This window comes from Puma concolor, chromosome A3, assembly GCF_028749965.1.
Source record: "Puma concolor isolate L17-30 chromosome A3, mPumCon1.1.hap2, whole genome shotgun sequence".
Classification (NCBI taxonomy): domain Eukaryota; kingdom Metazoa; phylum Chordata; class Mammalia; order Carnivora; family Felidae; genus Puma; species Puma concolor.
The window spans coordinates 140,846,196-140,858,919 of record NC_141669.1 but is presented as its reverse complement, the minus strand read 5'-3'; the positions used below and the strand labels follow the sequence as shown (position 1 = coordinate 140,858,919).

Genomic DNA, 12,724 nt, shown 5'->3' with positions numbered 1-12,724 from the left:
ACTCCATCTTTTCTTTAGCAAAACCATGTCATTGCTTTAGGAAGCATCAATCCCATTTGAGGCTCAGTGTGGCTACTACCTTGGATGGGCCAGGTTTCCATCCTGGGTTTGTGTTTGGGCTTCAGGGAGGGTCATAAATCCCTGAAAACGTACCTACCAATGTTTTGGGCTTGCTTTTTTCTGAGGAGAGAATCTGTATCTTCCCCTTTAATTTGCCGAGGGCCCCCGACCCCAAGGAGGCTGAACCCCTGCTGACAGCAGGTGGCAGTAGGGACGCCCTATGCCACCTTGTCCCGCAGCGGCCCTTCTGTGCAGACGCCGGTGCCCGCTCAGCAGACAGAGGGGCTGGCGGCAAGCTGGCCAGGGGTGGTCTGGACGGTGAGGTCTCAGGAGCTGCTTGCCACCAGCCGGGAGCCACGGGTTGCCATGGTGCCCGCATCCTCTCTCTTTCCCTTGTTTCCGTTTGTTTGTTAGGACAGGTGCCGGGCCATCTGGTGCTGGCCGAGTGGCTCCCTGAGACGCCTTTGTCGCTCCTGGGTGTCCTGGCACAGCCCCTCAGTTTCCCGCGTGGGAGCCCCAGGTTTTGAGGGGCCTCAGTGGGCACTGCCCCCCCCCCCCCCCCCCCCACTGCCCAGCCTGCTCTCAGAACACAGTTTCTGTTGTGAGAGTGTCGAGGAAGCCTGGGTTTAAGACACAACAGAGAAGGTGCAGGAGGGCCCTGGGGACCAAGTCGTTTCATGCTCCATTTCTAGAATCAGAACGTGTGGGCCCAGCTTTGCCCGTGCCTCGGGACACAGTGGTCTTCATGGCTGGGATTTGTGGGCGGGTTTGACGGGGAAGGTGGACTGTTCATGTCAGTCTGTGGTGCCACTGAGTTGGGGGGTGGAGGGGCCCTTAGCCCGGGACTCGTGAAGGGGTCCCTTCAGAGGGTGCAGCCCCCAGGACAGTGACCCATCAGTCAGGGGGCGCTCCGAGTGCGAAGGAAGGACACAGCTTGGCAAACCCTCTTCCACCATCATGCCACTGGTGGTGTATTTATTGCAGTAACAGTATTTACTCGATTGCTCTAGAACACTGGAGAATTCAGAAAAATATGAAGAATTAAAATTGCATTCTCCGCCCTCCTGCACTGACTGCCCATCCCCCCTGCCCCCCCCCCCCCCGCACTGACCCCCCGTCCCTCCACAGGTCCACAGCAAGGACAAGAAGTACGTGTGCAAGTTGTGCAGTCGGGTGTTCATGTCAGCCGCCAGCGTGGGCATCAAGCACGGCTCCCGGCGCCACGGTGTCTGTGCCGACTGTGCAGGCCGCGGTGTGGCCGGTCCCCTGGACGGCGGTGGCACTGAGGGCTCCCCCGAGCTGTTCCCTGGCGACGGGCCCTACCTGGAAGATCCCGACGACCCGCGGGGGGAGGGCGAGGAGGAGCTGTGTGAGGACGAGGACGAGGTGGGCCTGACCCACGAGGACGCGCTGCTGGCGGCCGAGAAGGGGGACGAGGACTCTCCGCGGGGTCCTGGCAGCCCCCCAGGGGCACCGGACAAGGACTTCTGGATCTCCTAGGCGCCAGGCTGGGGTGGTGCGGCACCTCCTGTGTGTGCGTGTGTGTGTGTGTGTGTGTGTGTGTGTGTGTGTGTGTGTGTCCTGCCTGCGGCCAGGCCATGCTGACCCCCTTCCTCCCCCATTATTCTGTTCCCGCCCCCCAGACACACACACACACACACCACCCTGAGGCTCACAGGCAGGCATGACCCCAGGAAGTAAGGGCTCTGGAACCGAACAGCATGTTGGGGGACACGGGGTGGGGTTGAGCCCAGGAGAGCACACAGTCCGACATGTCTGTGGGGACAAATAGATGATCCCCAGCAGGTACATGTAGATAGGGTGTCGAGGGAGCCCGTGTGGCCAGTCTGGCCTCGGGATACACCGTAGCCCGATGGCCAGGTCGAGGTCAGCACTGGTCCCGGTTGTGAGCGTGGTCCCCGAGGCCACAGGCCCAAGAGACGTTAAGGGAGGTTTTGCACACGCCCGATGTCCAGCGTGGAGTCTCCCCCTGCCCCCTGCTCTGCTCCCCTCTTCTCAGCAGCCCGGTCACTGCCTGCGGCCACCGCCGCAGTCTCTTGCCGCTGTTGGGGCCGCCGGCGGAGCCCAGGTCGGGTGTACAGAAAGCCCGTGGCCCTCCCGCCTCTGGGCTTTGGTGCTTAACATAAAACAGCTGCAGAAGCCCCCCACTGGGGCCGGGGACCCCCAGGTGCTATCTTCCGGCAGAGGCAGCCAGGTGGGGACCGATGGGCCACCGATGTGCCACGCTCCTCTGGTGCAGGGCTCAGCGCTCCCCGCGCCTGGCCACTTGGGTCCTTTTGGGGGGCCTGGGCTCTTTGTTCTGCGTGCACTTCCTTGGGGAGCCCGGGGGCGGCCTCATCCCCTGGGCTCCGCCGTCCTCCCTGCCTGGGCCAGTCCTCCTGACCCTCCTGAGTGCCCTTGCCTTGTTGCTGCTAACACTGGAGGCGGTGTTCCTGGCTGCCGTGTGCTGCTCGCACGTCCCCGCGTGGGTAACCAAACTTTTCAAGTAGTCAGAGCCGTCCTGAGGTAGTTACGTAAAAATACTTGGTTTGGCATTATTTTCTCGCCTGACGAAACAGAGTTGTCTTTCTCGTCCTCTCGTCGTCCCTTTAGATGCGCTCCCGCCTCTTTATTAATTTTCTGGGTGGAAAGCCAGGCCTGGCTGTGAGGAGCCTCCCCCGGGCCGCAGGACGCACACTGGTCTGTCTTCTCCCTCGCTAAAGCTGTTCCTGACGACACTTCACCACTAAGACATTCCGTCTCGCACCCACGTGGCTCGGGCTTGGGCAAGACTCAGGCCACGCAAAGACTCCCCCGGGTGCTCAGCTGGAGCCCCCGTTGCGGACGGTGGTTTTATTTTCTCTTTTCCACAGACTCTAAGCTTTTACGAGGTTTTTCGTTGTGTCGCATATGTTCTTTCTAGGTGGAAAAGGAAAATGCCACAAGACCCTAACTTCGGTTCCAATGGTGGCCGGGAGCACGTTGGGCCCAGGCTGCTGTTGGGGGTGCTGGGGACCAGGGCTGGCCGGAAGCCCTGCGGGGGGGAGGGGGGGTCACAACTTCTGCGTTTGTCTTAAATACAGTCAGCCGAGTATCCATCAGTTAGAGGGCCTGCACAGAGCTGTCATCCGGCCTCCTGCACTCCTGTCCCGCGTGGTGACCGCGCGGTGACCGAGCCCTCTCTGGCCCTGCTTGCCCATCCGCCCACGGTGGGCAAGGCCAGCGCAGGGGCTCTGGGACACACTTCCCTTCCTGCCTCTCACCGGTGAGGCCCGGGCTGCAGCCCTCACGGAGCCCTCAGAACCAACCGCGTACCTCCCTGACTTTATGATCCCTTTTCTACACAGACTGATTTTCTTACAAATGTATTTGGAAACCAGACCTTTGCTACCAACAGTGTCTCTGGGTTTCTTACCGGCCCCCACCCCCCCTTCCCGCTCGGGCCGTCCTGCCCACACCCCGGGCCACCTGTGCCTCCGCACTCAGGACACCTCGCTCTTTCTGACCCGCTCGCTCCCTGCTCTGGACCGCCCTTGCTGGCCTTTTGGGGGGCTCGCTGTCAGTGCCACGGGGCATCTTCTTCCTTAAAACCAATACTGTACCGGACGACCGAGGGCCCCGCTCTGCCCGAGCTCCCCAGGCGTTTGCTGCGTGGCAGCCTCAGCTCTACGCAGTTGTCCGCCGTCGGGGATGAACCGGTCACCTCTCAGGAGGCGTGGAGGGAAGAGACGTGTAATGAAGGGTTTTTTTACGTGACTGATTTTTTTTTAAATCGATGTTTAAACTAATAAATATTTTTTTATGAAGAGGAAAAAATGTGTAGATTACATTTCACGTTTTGTACTTTTCTGTTTGTGTCTTGTGTGTGTTTTGGTGTTTGCAACACCAAAGTGGAAAATGCAGTCCGTTGAGTGGGGAGTTCTTTGGGGTGGGGGTGGGCAGGGAACCCGTATGACTTTTGTATCAAGCTCTGGATCCCGACCAGGTTGTACATTTGGACTCTGGGTTGTGGGGAGCAGTCAGAACACTGCCAGGACGCCATAGGGACCTCGACTCGAGACACACAGCTGCTGCTTCCAACTTTGCACATCTTCCTTTTTAAAAAAGAAAACTCTGAGAAAATGCAAAAACTGGAACTTTTTGCAATATTATGAAAGAGAATCTTATTTTCGCTCATCCTGTGACGTGTGCGACGCTTAAGAAAGCCATACTTCATGGTGGTTTTTATTTTTTAGCTTCTATATCGTGTTTTGTACGTGGCCCTTTCAGAACTACTTGTAGTGAGGGTGCTGTGTGTGCTTTTCTTAAATATTTATTTTTTCAACATGCTTTCAACCTGTCAACAAAAACAAAACAGACAAAAAAGGGCAGTGTTTGAAAAACTGTTGTGGTTTTTTTTCCCCCTTGGGGATGATCTATATTCTATCAACTCTATATTAATCATCATAAACCTGTGTTTGTATCGGAGACGTGTTTCATACTCTGGGGGGCAGAGACTTTGGTAACGGGTCCAGCTGCTACCGTCTGCGGCCACAGGGCAGGCGGACAGCGCACCCTCTCTAGTGGTCTTGCGATTCTTGTCCGCCTCGGCGAGCTCCGGGCCTGCCTGTGGGTTCCTTTCTGTGACGGGGTTAGCTTAGACATTCTTGCAAAGCTTCCACTTTCAATAAACTGGGAAATTGCTGCTCAAGCAGACGCCTCATGAGTGTTTCACGGTGTCCCCTCCTCTGGCCTCAGCCTGGGTGGAGGTGGCCAGAGTGACTGCCCCTGCCCCCCAGCCCTTGGTGGTCTGCGGCTGGCCCCCCACCCCTGCCTGTGGCAGGGTCCCGGTTCCGCATCCTTCCCCCAGGAGGCAGACACAGTTTCTGGAAAAACCCCAAATCTTTAATTTTTCTCCTCGCCTGGTAGGGCCCAGACTCGAGACACCTGAGCTTCACAAACAGGAGACAAAGGTCAGCCCCCGGGCCCTGGAACCATCAGGTTAAGTGCAGGCAGGAGGCCCCTCCCCTCAGGGCGCATCACAGACTGGCCCCCCACGCGGCCCTGCAGTTCGGCCTCAGCGCCCTGACAAGTCCACGGGCTGACGGGCAGGGAGGGCAGCCACCCCCAGGGACCCCGGGCCAGGGGGACGGCCGTGAGGTTGGCTTTAGTGCAAAAGGCTGGTTTCTTCAGAGGCACTTTGAGTGGCAAGAACCCCTCCCCCCCAACCTCTGGGGGTCCAGGGTCACCAACTTCCCCCACTGTTAAAAAGTAGACCCTGCAGCTGGGAGAAGCCCCAGGCTGGGGAGTCGGGGGTAGCTTATTTTTTCCTTTAAAAAGTCCTGGAGAGCAGGCAGCAGCACGGTGTGGGGCATGGGGGTGGGTGGGGGGCTCAGTCCAGGAAGTGCGGGTGGGGGTGGGGGCAGGGAGGGCCTCAGTCCAGGGAGCGCGGGCACAGAGAGGTGGGGGGGTGCAGGGGCCATGGGGGGGCTCAGTCCAGGGAGTGCTGGCATGGGGGGGCGGGATGGGGGACCCTCAGTCCAGGGAGCATTGGCATGGAGGCGGGGGGCAGGGGGCGGGATGGGGGGGCTCAGTCCAGGGAGCGCTGGCATGGGGGCGGGGGGCAGGGGGCGGGATGGGGGGGCTCAGTCCAGGGAGCGCTGGCATGGGGGTGGGGGGCGGGGGGGGCGGGGTGGGGGGCTCAGTCCAGGAAGCGCTGGCACGCCTTCTTCCAGCGGCAGGCTGTGCACCACAGGTGCCTGTGATCCATGCCATACACCTTCCGGCACTTCTTGGCATCACCTCGGGGCTTCCTGGGGGGACGCAGAGGAGACGGGGGCTGATGCGGGGCTGGGAGCCTCCGCCCGAGGCCTGCCCTGGCCCCTCCACACGCACGCACCTTGGGCTGGCGCCGAGTCTGGAGGGCAGGGTCGGCACACAGGTCCTGACGGTGGTCGGCTGTGGCTCCGGGCGGGTGGGGGCCAGGCAGCCCTGAGAGGAGACACAGGCGTGTCCTCTCCCCCGTCCCGAGCACCCCGAGACTCACCCCGAGCTGCTGCCTGTGGCCTCACCCACCTGGTAGGCGTCGTCACCTCGGCGCGCCTCGCGGGGTGCCACGGGGCTCAGCACCGGAACTGGGGGCAGGGCCAGCGGGTGCAGCAGGCTGGACAGGGTCCGAGGCTCTGGCAGCTCCAGGCGGGGGGAGGCGGGGGGCACGGAGGCCGCGGGGGACGCTGGAGACAGGCTGGACAGCCCGTCTGTCAGCACATCCATGCCAACGTCCAACTCTGTGTAGTAGAAGTCCTCCTCCCCGTCGCTCTGCTCAGGCTCTGCCTGCCGCCTGCTGGGGACACGGCCGGAGGGGGCGGGGGGTGGGAAGCTGAAGCACTTTGCTACTGGGGGCTGCCCCGCCCCCACCGGCCAGCCCCATCGCACCCCAGGTGCACCAGGCGGATGTGTCTCTGCATCCCGGAGGCCGTGCTCAGCACTTTCCCACACCGCTTCCACAGACACTGGAACAGGACCCGCACGGAGCTCTGGGCGACAGGGGCTGGTGGTCAGGCGTGGCCACCACGTCCACCCTGCCCTGAGGGCTGCCTCAGGCTCACCTTTCTCTTCTTTGGGGCAGGTTCCCCGAATAGGAAATGGGCTGCCTCGGAGGGCAGTGGGGGTGAAGGGATAGACGGAGAGGACCGGTCACTGGCCAGGTCCCAGCCCCAGTCTCCGCTGCTGCTGCAGCTGCCCAGTGGCCGCACCAGGGCCTCCTTCCAGGGCTCCAAGCCAGGCTCTGTGGGGACACACCAGCACCCGTGTTAGGGCTTTTAGCGGGCTCAGCCTGCTCCACAGAACCCGCCGCCACAGGGCCCTTAACTCTGGGCCTCCACCTGTTTGCCTGTTCACTGGTGAGCTTGGTGGGAAGGCGGTGGCCAGGAGAAGCTGGCGCAGCACAGGGAAGGATAAGCAGAGACATCCTGTGTGGGGATGCCCAGCCCGCCAGGTGGAAACGGATCAGAGAGGCCCGCACACCTGTGACACTGGCTTTGGCCTCAGTGAGAGGCACTGGGGATCCTGAGGTCTATTTCAGGCCTGGAGAGATCTATTCACAAAGTGGTCTTCCAGGCAAAGGGCAACTGCTTGCCCCAAGGGGGAGGCAACTACGGTGTCCTGGAAAGACAGTGGTCCTGCCTCCCTACCCAGGCCGGGTGTCCAAGTCTCACCTGGGCTACAGGCTGCAGCTGGGGCCCCCAGAAGGAGGGTGCTGGTGGACAGACTGGTGAGGGCTGCCGCAGCCATGACCTCGTCCAGCCGGGATTTTCCTGGGGGGTCTCTGGAAGAGACGCGGGTGGCATCCAGCAAATACTTCAGGCACCTCTCCTGGCCCTGCGCACGCGTGCGTGCATGCACACGTGTGCGTGCACAAGCGCGCGATCAGGCGCCCGCTCCCTCCCTCCAGGCACTGGGCCGGAGGCCCATCTCCACCCCCCAGCTCAGGTTACAGAGCCCCAGATCTCCAGGAACCTCTGGGAACATGGCCTGGGCTGGGGTCTCCCCAAAGTCTGAGTTCTCTGCAGCCTGGGCTTTGTTCCACAGTGACTTCTTCAGGGCCTGGAGCCGGACAGGGGTCTGAGCGCCGCCTCCCCTCAACCAGGCCAGGCCAAACCCAGCCCTCCTCCCCCAAATCACACATTAACCAGCGTTGTGCAACAGCAGCTGCGGGCCCATGCCAGGCCTGGAGGGGAGGGAGCAGCCAGCAGTCGGCAGCAGCTAGGGCAGACTGGGCTCCAAGCGCAAGCAGAGAGTCCCCAGGCCCCAACAGGCCAGGCCAGAGCCCGCCTCTACCTGAGAAGCCAGCCCCGGGTGTGGGGCACCCAGGAGGGTTTCAGGCAGGGCAGGAGCCGGCAGTCAGAAGCCCTGGGATTCCTGCACCGTCAACCTCACGCCAGCCTGGCAGCCTCTACTGCACAGATTGACAGGGGCCCCCTCCCAGCCCTGCGCTCTGGCCCCAGGGCTTGGGGGGCACAAGGAGCGCTATATTGCTAACTTGTGCTCAACTCCTCCAGCGCTGGAGAGCTAGGGAGGGGGACACAAAGTCCAGATCTGGGCCCAGACCTGTCCTCCACCAAGAGCCCCACCGCAGGGTGGGGTTCAAAATGGCACGTGCCCGCGCCCCACCCACCACCCCTGCACACGCCAGCGCCCGTGTGCGCACGCCCACCTCGGCCTGGCGCGCGGGACCCTGGCTCACCTCTGCGCTGGCACCGGGATGTGCGCCGACGGCGTCGGGGGCCCCGCCGCTCCTCCCGCCCCCGCCCACGTCCCCGGGACCCCCAGGTCCGCCGCCCGCGGCTCTGGCTCCTGAGGCAGCGCGAACTCCAAGCCCGCAAAGCCGCCGCCCACGGCAGGGCCCTGCGGAAGGGGCAGGCTCAGCGGGGGCGGTGGCTCGCGCGGGGCGGTGTTTCCCAGCCCCCACCCCGGATCCGCTCCGCACCCGCCCCCCAAACCGGCCGCGGCCGGTGGGAACAGCGCGGCCCCGCCCCCGGCCCCGCCCCCGGCCCGGCGCGGCGGGAAGAGCTCCCGGGCAGCCCCGCACTGCCAGGCCCGCGGACACGCGAGGACCTACGCGGCCGCCCCCGCCGCCCCGCCCCCGGGGGCCCAAAGTTTGTGCGGCCCCGACGCCATCTTTGCAGCGAGGGAGTTTTGTCGGCGCCCCGCCCTCCGGCGCCCGGTACCTGCGGCGGCGCGGGCACCGACATGGGCGAGGCCGCGGGGTCCCGGCCGGCGGCACGGGGCGGGGGGCGCCCGCAACCCGGAACGGGCACCGGAGAGCGCTCGGCCTCCATGGCCGGCCGGCCGGGTGCCGAGGCTGCAGCGGCGAGGGCGGACGCTCAGGACACGGCCCCGGGCCGGGCCGGGCCGGGCTGGCCGGGCCGCCGACCCCCGCCCTCAATCGGCCGCCGCCCGCGCCGCGCGGCCGGGAGGCTGCCGGCCGGCCACGCCCCCTTCGCGCGGCTCGCGCGCCCCGCCCCGCGGCCCCGCCCCCGGCGCACGCCCATTGGCTCTCGCGCTGTATCAACATTCCGAGGCGGCCGGCGGCCGGGGCCAGCCGCGCTCCGATTGGCTTGTGCTCCGAGGCCCGGCCCCCGAGCCGGCCGCTCCCGCGCGGCCTGGGGAAAGGGCCCGGCTCGCGCGGCACCTCGAGCCCCCGCCGGCCCCTCGCCCCTGCGGAGCTCCCGGTGCCAGCGGGACCCCGCCGCCGGGGAGGGCCGGCTTACTCGCGGGTGTGCCCGCGCGCGGAGTTGCCAGATCCGGGGAAGGGGCCGCGTCTCCTTGGCGGGCTTCCCGGGACCAGGTTATTCTTTAACGCACGACTGCCCACCTACCCCCACACCTTATGTAACACCAGGGGCTGCGTGGCGAGGCCCTCTCTAGTGTTCAGGGTCCAAGTCCCACCCTGGGGCGGCTAGCTTGAGGGCCGGCTGCAACCCCCGCTGAGACCAAATGAGCTTGGGGACCACCACTCCTGGGGTTTGCCTCCCTTCACCGCACCGTCTTCTGAAACTGACCAGCCAAGCACAGCTTCAGGTGACAGTGCCCAGGCACCCCAGGCAGGAGGGTCCTTCTAGACAATCCCCGACAACCTTCCCGGGTCTTCAAGAAGAGCAGACTGCGAGGAACGGCTGTATTCATCCTTCCTGTGCTGGGTATTTATTAAGATCTTGCGAAAGGCCAAGAGGCCATGGGGGCCAGGACCCCCAGGGACCTCACAGGCTGGAAGCCTTGACATCTGGACTTTGCGCTGCCAGCTGTGGGGGGGAGGGGCAGGGAATAGGCGTTGGGCACTACTTTGGAAGGAGGACCGTCTATACTTGGTTGTTCAAGGCAGATGGGGGTTGGATGCCCCTCTCGGGGCTGAAACTGGGGAAGCAGGGAGCCCCCATGCCCTGCCTCTGTCCTCTTTTCTTATGCTAATAGCTACAGCCAGAGGGCTCCCGGTGCTCAGGGGCCCCCATCTCCTGGATAGTCTCGTACACATTGTCTGGGAGGCCATCATCCATGCCTAGGCCCCTGAGTGGGAGGGTCTCGTAGGCCTGGTCACTTCCCAGAGCCGGAATTTCTCCTCTGCCCTTGGGGTCCAGCTGATCTGTGGCAGGTCCTAGGTCCCTCTTTTTAGGCTTCTTAACCCTGGAGTACAGGATGTCCACCTGGAGAGAGGAAGCCCACTCAGGGAAGGGTCAACATCACCAAGCACTCCCCACCCACCCTACCCCGTCCACTCTACTTTACCTGAACAGCTGGGGTCACCTCGGCCTTCCACTGCCTGAGGCTTTGGGGGCCTTGATCTGTTCCCTCGAGCTTCTGGATACAGGCATACTCAGCCACCCCGGGTCCGGCCTCAGGCCCGGGCCTGGCATGGCTGCTGGTCAGCCGTGCCCCTGCCCACACCACAGGGCGGGCAGCCAGCCCCACATTGGAATAGGTGGCCTCGGGACAGATGGAGGGCAAGGTGGCAGCAGGCGTCGCCCGGGGCAGTTCTCGGTGTGAGAAGGCTGTCAGAGGTCTGCTGGTGCCTCTGGGCACTTCCAGCCATCGCGGGTGCAGGATATCCACGCTGGCAGGTCGAGGGGCTAGGGTTGGGGTCAAGACTGAGGTCACTTGGGGATGGGGAGCTGTTTGGGTAGCCTGGGAGCAGCCTAAGGATGCAAGCCCCACCCCCCCGCAGCCCTGTCCGCCTCTCCCGGCTTGGCTCACCCCTGCAGCTTTTTGGGCCCCGGTGCAGCTCATGCAGTCTGGTGTCTGACTTGCTGAGGGAGCAGAGGCGGTGTTGTCTCAGCAGTGACTGGGGACAAGGAAGGCTGGTGGGTCCTGTGTTGGCCCCACCCTGGCCCCGGGGACAACCCGGCACTCACCACTTCCACTGGCATCACACAGCCCTGGGGCCCGGCCCGCGACCTCTGCACCCGCTTCCTAGGGGCAAGGGGCTCATCAGGCCAGGGAGGCAGAGACTGGGGACTGAGGTGCCAGCCTCTGGCCCAGGGTCTAGTAGGGAGGCTCGTGCAGAGCCAGACCCGCCTGGAGCCCTACCCCACACCAAACCCGGGCCAGGGATGAACATACCTGTGGCAGGCTGTGCACAGTGTCCACAGCCAGAGGAACAAGGCAAGGCACCCTAGGACCCAGAGGACAGGAGGGGCCGAGGGCACCTGTGGCCCCATCCTGTGAAGCCACAGCTAGGCCTGGGGCAAGAAGACAGGGATGCTGGGGGCTGACTGACGGAACGGGCACATACCTGGGAGCCCTACCTACTTTTGCACCTCAAGCTGCTGGGCAGTCCCCTCCCCCTTGGGTGCTCTGACTCAGCACACAGGAAACCCCAAGACTCCACAGCCCCTCCTTCCTGCAGAAGCATGGAGGACGGAGCCCCAGCAGCCACCTTCCTAACTCTGGCTGGGGGGCCCTGGTGACATGCGAGGAGGTGTGCTCTGCTCGGCCTCACGAGTACCTAAGTCGGTGTGGATGACCCAAGTGGTAGCTGAACATGGCCAGTGAGGAGGGGCGGGGGAGCTGCGACCAAGCCAAGGGCCTGCTCTGCTCACCGTAGGCTAAGCCTGGGACCCGGGGAGGCCCTGAGGTCACACCTTTGGCCCTCCAAGGCACAGGCCACAGACGCAGGGGATGCCCCCCTAGCCATCTACTGCAGAGCTTGGCCCCCTGAAAGGCTGGAAAGGCAGGGGAGGGGGCAGCAGGCAGGGGGAAGTTGCTTTGGCCCCTGACCAACCCCACCCCATTTCTCCCTTGGCTCTCTCTCTCCCTTCCGACTGTCCCGGTCATCGGATCTGTCTGCTTCCTGGGATCCTAGAGCTGCTGGGGTGCAGCTCTATCCCGCAGTCAGCACAACCCTTCGTAGCACAGAGACAGGGGGTGGGGTGTCTCTGGAGATGGGGACCAGTCTGCCCAGACCCAGGGAGTGGGCTCACCTCGCAAGAGGGTCCAGGCTGGCTAACCTGGCCCCAGGGCCCCAACCTGGTAGGGCCTAGTCCTCCCAGACCCCAGCCCTCAGCTGCCCCCAGGAGGCCACCAAGGGGTCCGGGGTCCCAGTCGGGCTAGAGGCCGGGAACAGGCACTTACCAAGGCCCTGCGCACGGTAGCTCCTCCTCGGCCCCGGCTGGAGCAGGCCCAGTGGCTTGGGCACCTTCAGAGGTGCCCTTGTGCAGACCTCAGCGGAGCTCCCCACCCCACTTCCTGCCAGCACATCTCCCCACATCTCCCCACATCTCGACACGCAGCCGCTCAACCCTCTGCTGCCGCTGCTCCTGCCGTAGCCCCCGTGTGGGATCTAGACACTACTTGGTGGGTGCGTGCAGCAAGCCAGCACCTGCTCCAGCAGCCTAACTCACGTGGTCTCCACCCACGAGGAGGTGGGCCTGCGCTGGTGAGGTGACAGGCACAGCACGGGAACTGGGCGGTCTCGTGGCCACCAAGCCCTGGGCTGAACGCTGCCTCTCAGACTTCCAACCCACCCCGCCAGAGCCTTCTGCTTCATTAGCAGTGCCTCCCAAGGGCCCCTCACCAGCCGCAACCTTCTCCTTGATGCTGTGGCCTCAGGCCCCACACATTAGTGGGTGTCGGGCAACGGGGGGGCACTCTGACCCCCCTCAGACCAGCTGGCAGAACCCCATCCCAGAGA

General features: G+C 64.0%; 3 protein-coding genes across 8 annotated transcripts in view; 1 reads left to right on the top strand and 2 right to left on the bottom strand.

The window, feature by feature from the left end:
- Positions 1-4,748, top strand: part of ZBTB46 (zinc finger and BTB domain containing 46) — a 63,365-nt gene extending 58,617 nt beyond the window's left edge. For all 3 annotated transcript variants that reach the window (XM_086702748.1, XM_086702750.1, XM_086702749.1), the window contains one exon: positions 1,189-4,748. In XM_086702748.1, coding sequence (XP_086558874.1) covers positions 1,189-1,560 — 372 coding nt within the window. In that variant the 3' untranslated portion in view covers positions 1,561-4,748. The remainder of the gene's footprint in view (positions 1-1,188) is intronic.
- Positions 4,749-4,922: 174 nt separating this feature from the next.
- On the bottom strand, positions 4,923-9,024 carry SLC2A4RG (SLC2A4 regulator). Of its 2 annotated transcripts, none has more exons than XM_086702751.1 (8): positions 8,769-9,024; positions 8,285-8,445; positions 7,257-7,366; positions 6,648-6,826; positions 6,475-6,575; positions 6,115-6,382; positions 5,939-6,030; positions 4,923-5,852 (listed from the first exon to the last, which is right to left on the bottom strand). In XM_086702751.1, the coding sequence occupies exons 1-8, from the start codon at positions 8,877-8,879 to the stop codon at positions 5,741-5,743; spliced, it is 1,134 nt and encodes a 377-aa protein (XP_086558877.1). In that variant the 5' UTR covers positions 8,880-9,024; the 3' UTR covers positions 4,923-5,740. The 2 variants fall into 2 exon arrangements, with proteins under 2 accessions (XP_086558877.1, XP_086558878.1); XM_086702752.1 differs by having other exon boundaries at positions 6,115-6,379; positions 8,769-9,022.
- Positions 9,025-9,717: 693 nt separating this feature from the next.
- On the bottom strand, positions 9,718-12,714 carry LIME1 (Lck interacting transmembrane adaptor 1). Of its 3 annotated transcripts, none has more exons than XM_086702735.1 (5): positions 12,166-12,714; positions 11,155-11,273; positions 10,947-11,004; positions 10,324-10,664; positions 9,718-10,241 (listed from the first exon to the last, which is right to left on the bottom strand). In XM_086702735.1, the coding sequence occupies exons 1-5, from the start codon at positions 12,299-12,301 to the stop codon at positions 10,005-10,007; spliced, it is 891 nt and encodes a 296-aa protein (XP_086558861.1). In that variant the 5' UTR covers positions 12,302-12,714; the 3' UTR covers positions 9,718-10,004. The 3 variants fall into 3 exon arrangements, with proteins under 3 accessions (XP_086558861.1, XP_086558860.1, XP_086558862.1); XM_086702734.1 differs by lacking the exon at positions 10,947-11,004 and adding an exon at positions 10,789-10,876; XM_086702736.1 differs by lacking the exons at positions 10,947-11,004; positions 11,155-11,273.
- Positions 12,715-12,724: the final 10 nt, after the last annotated feature.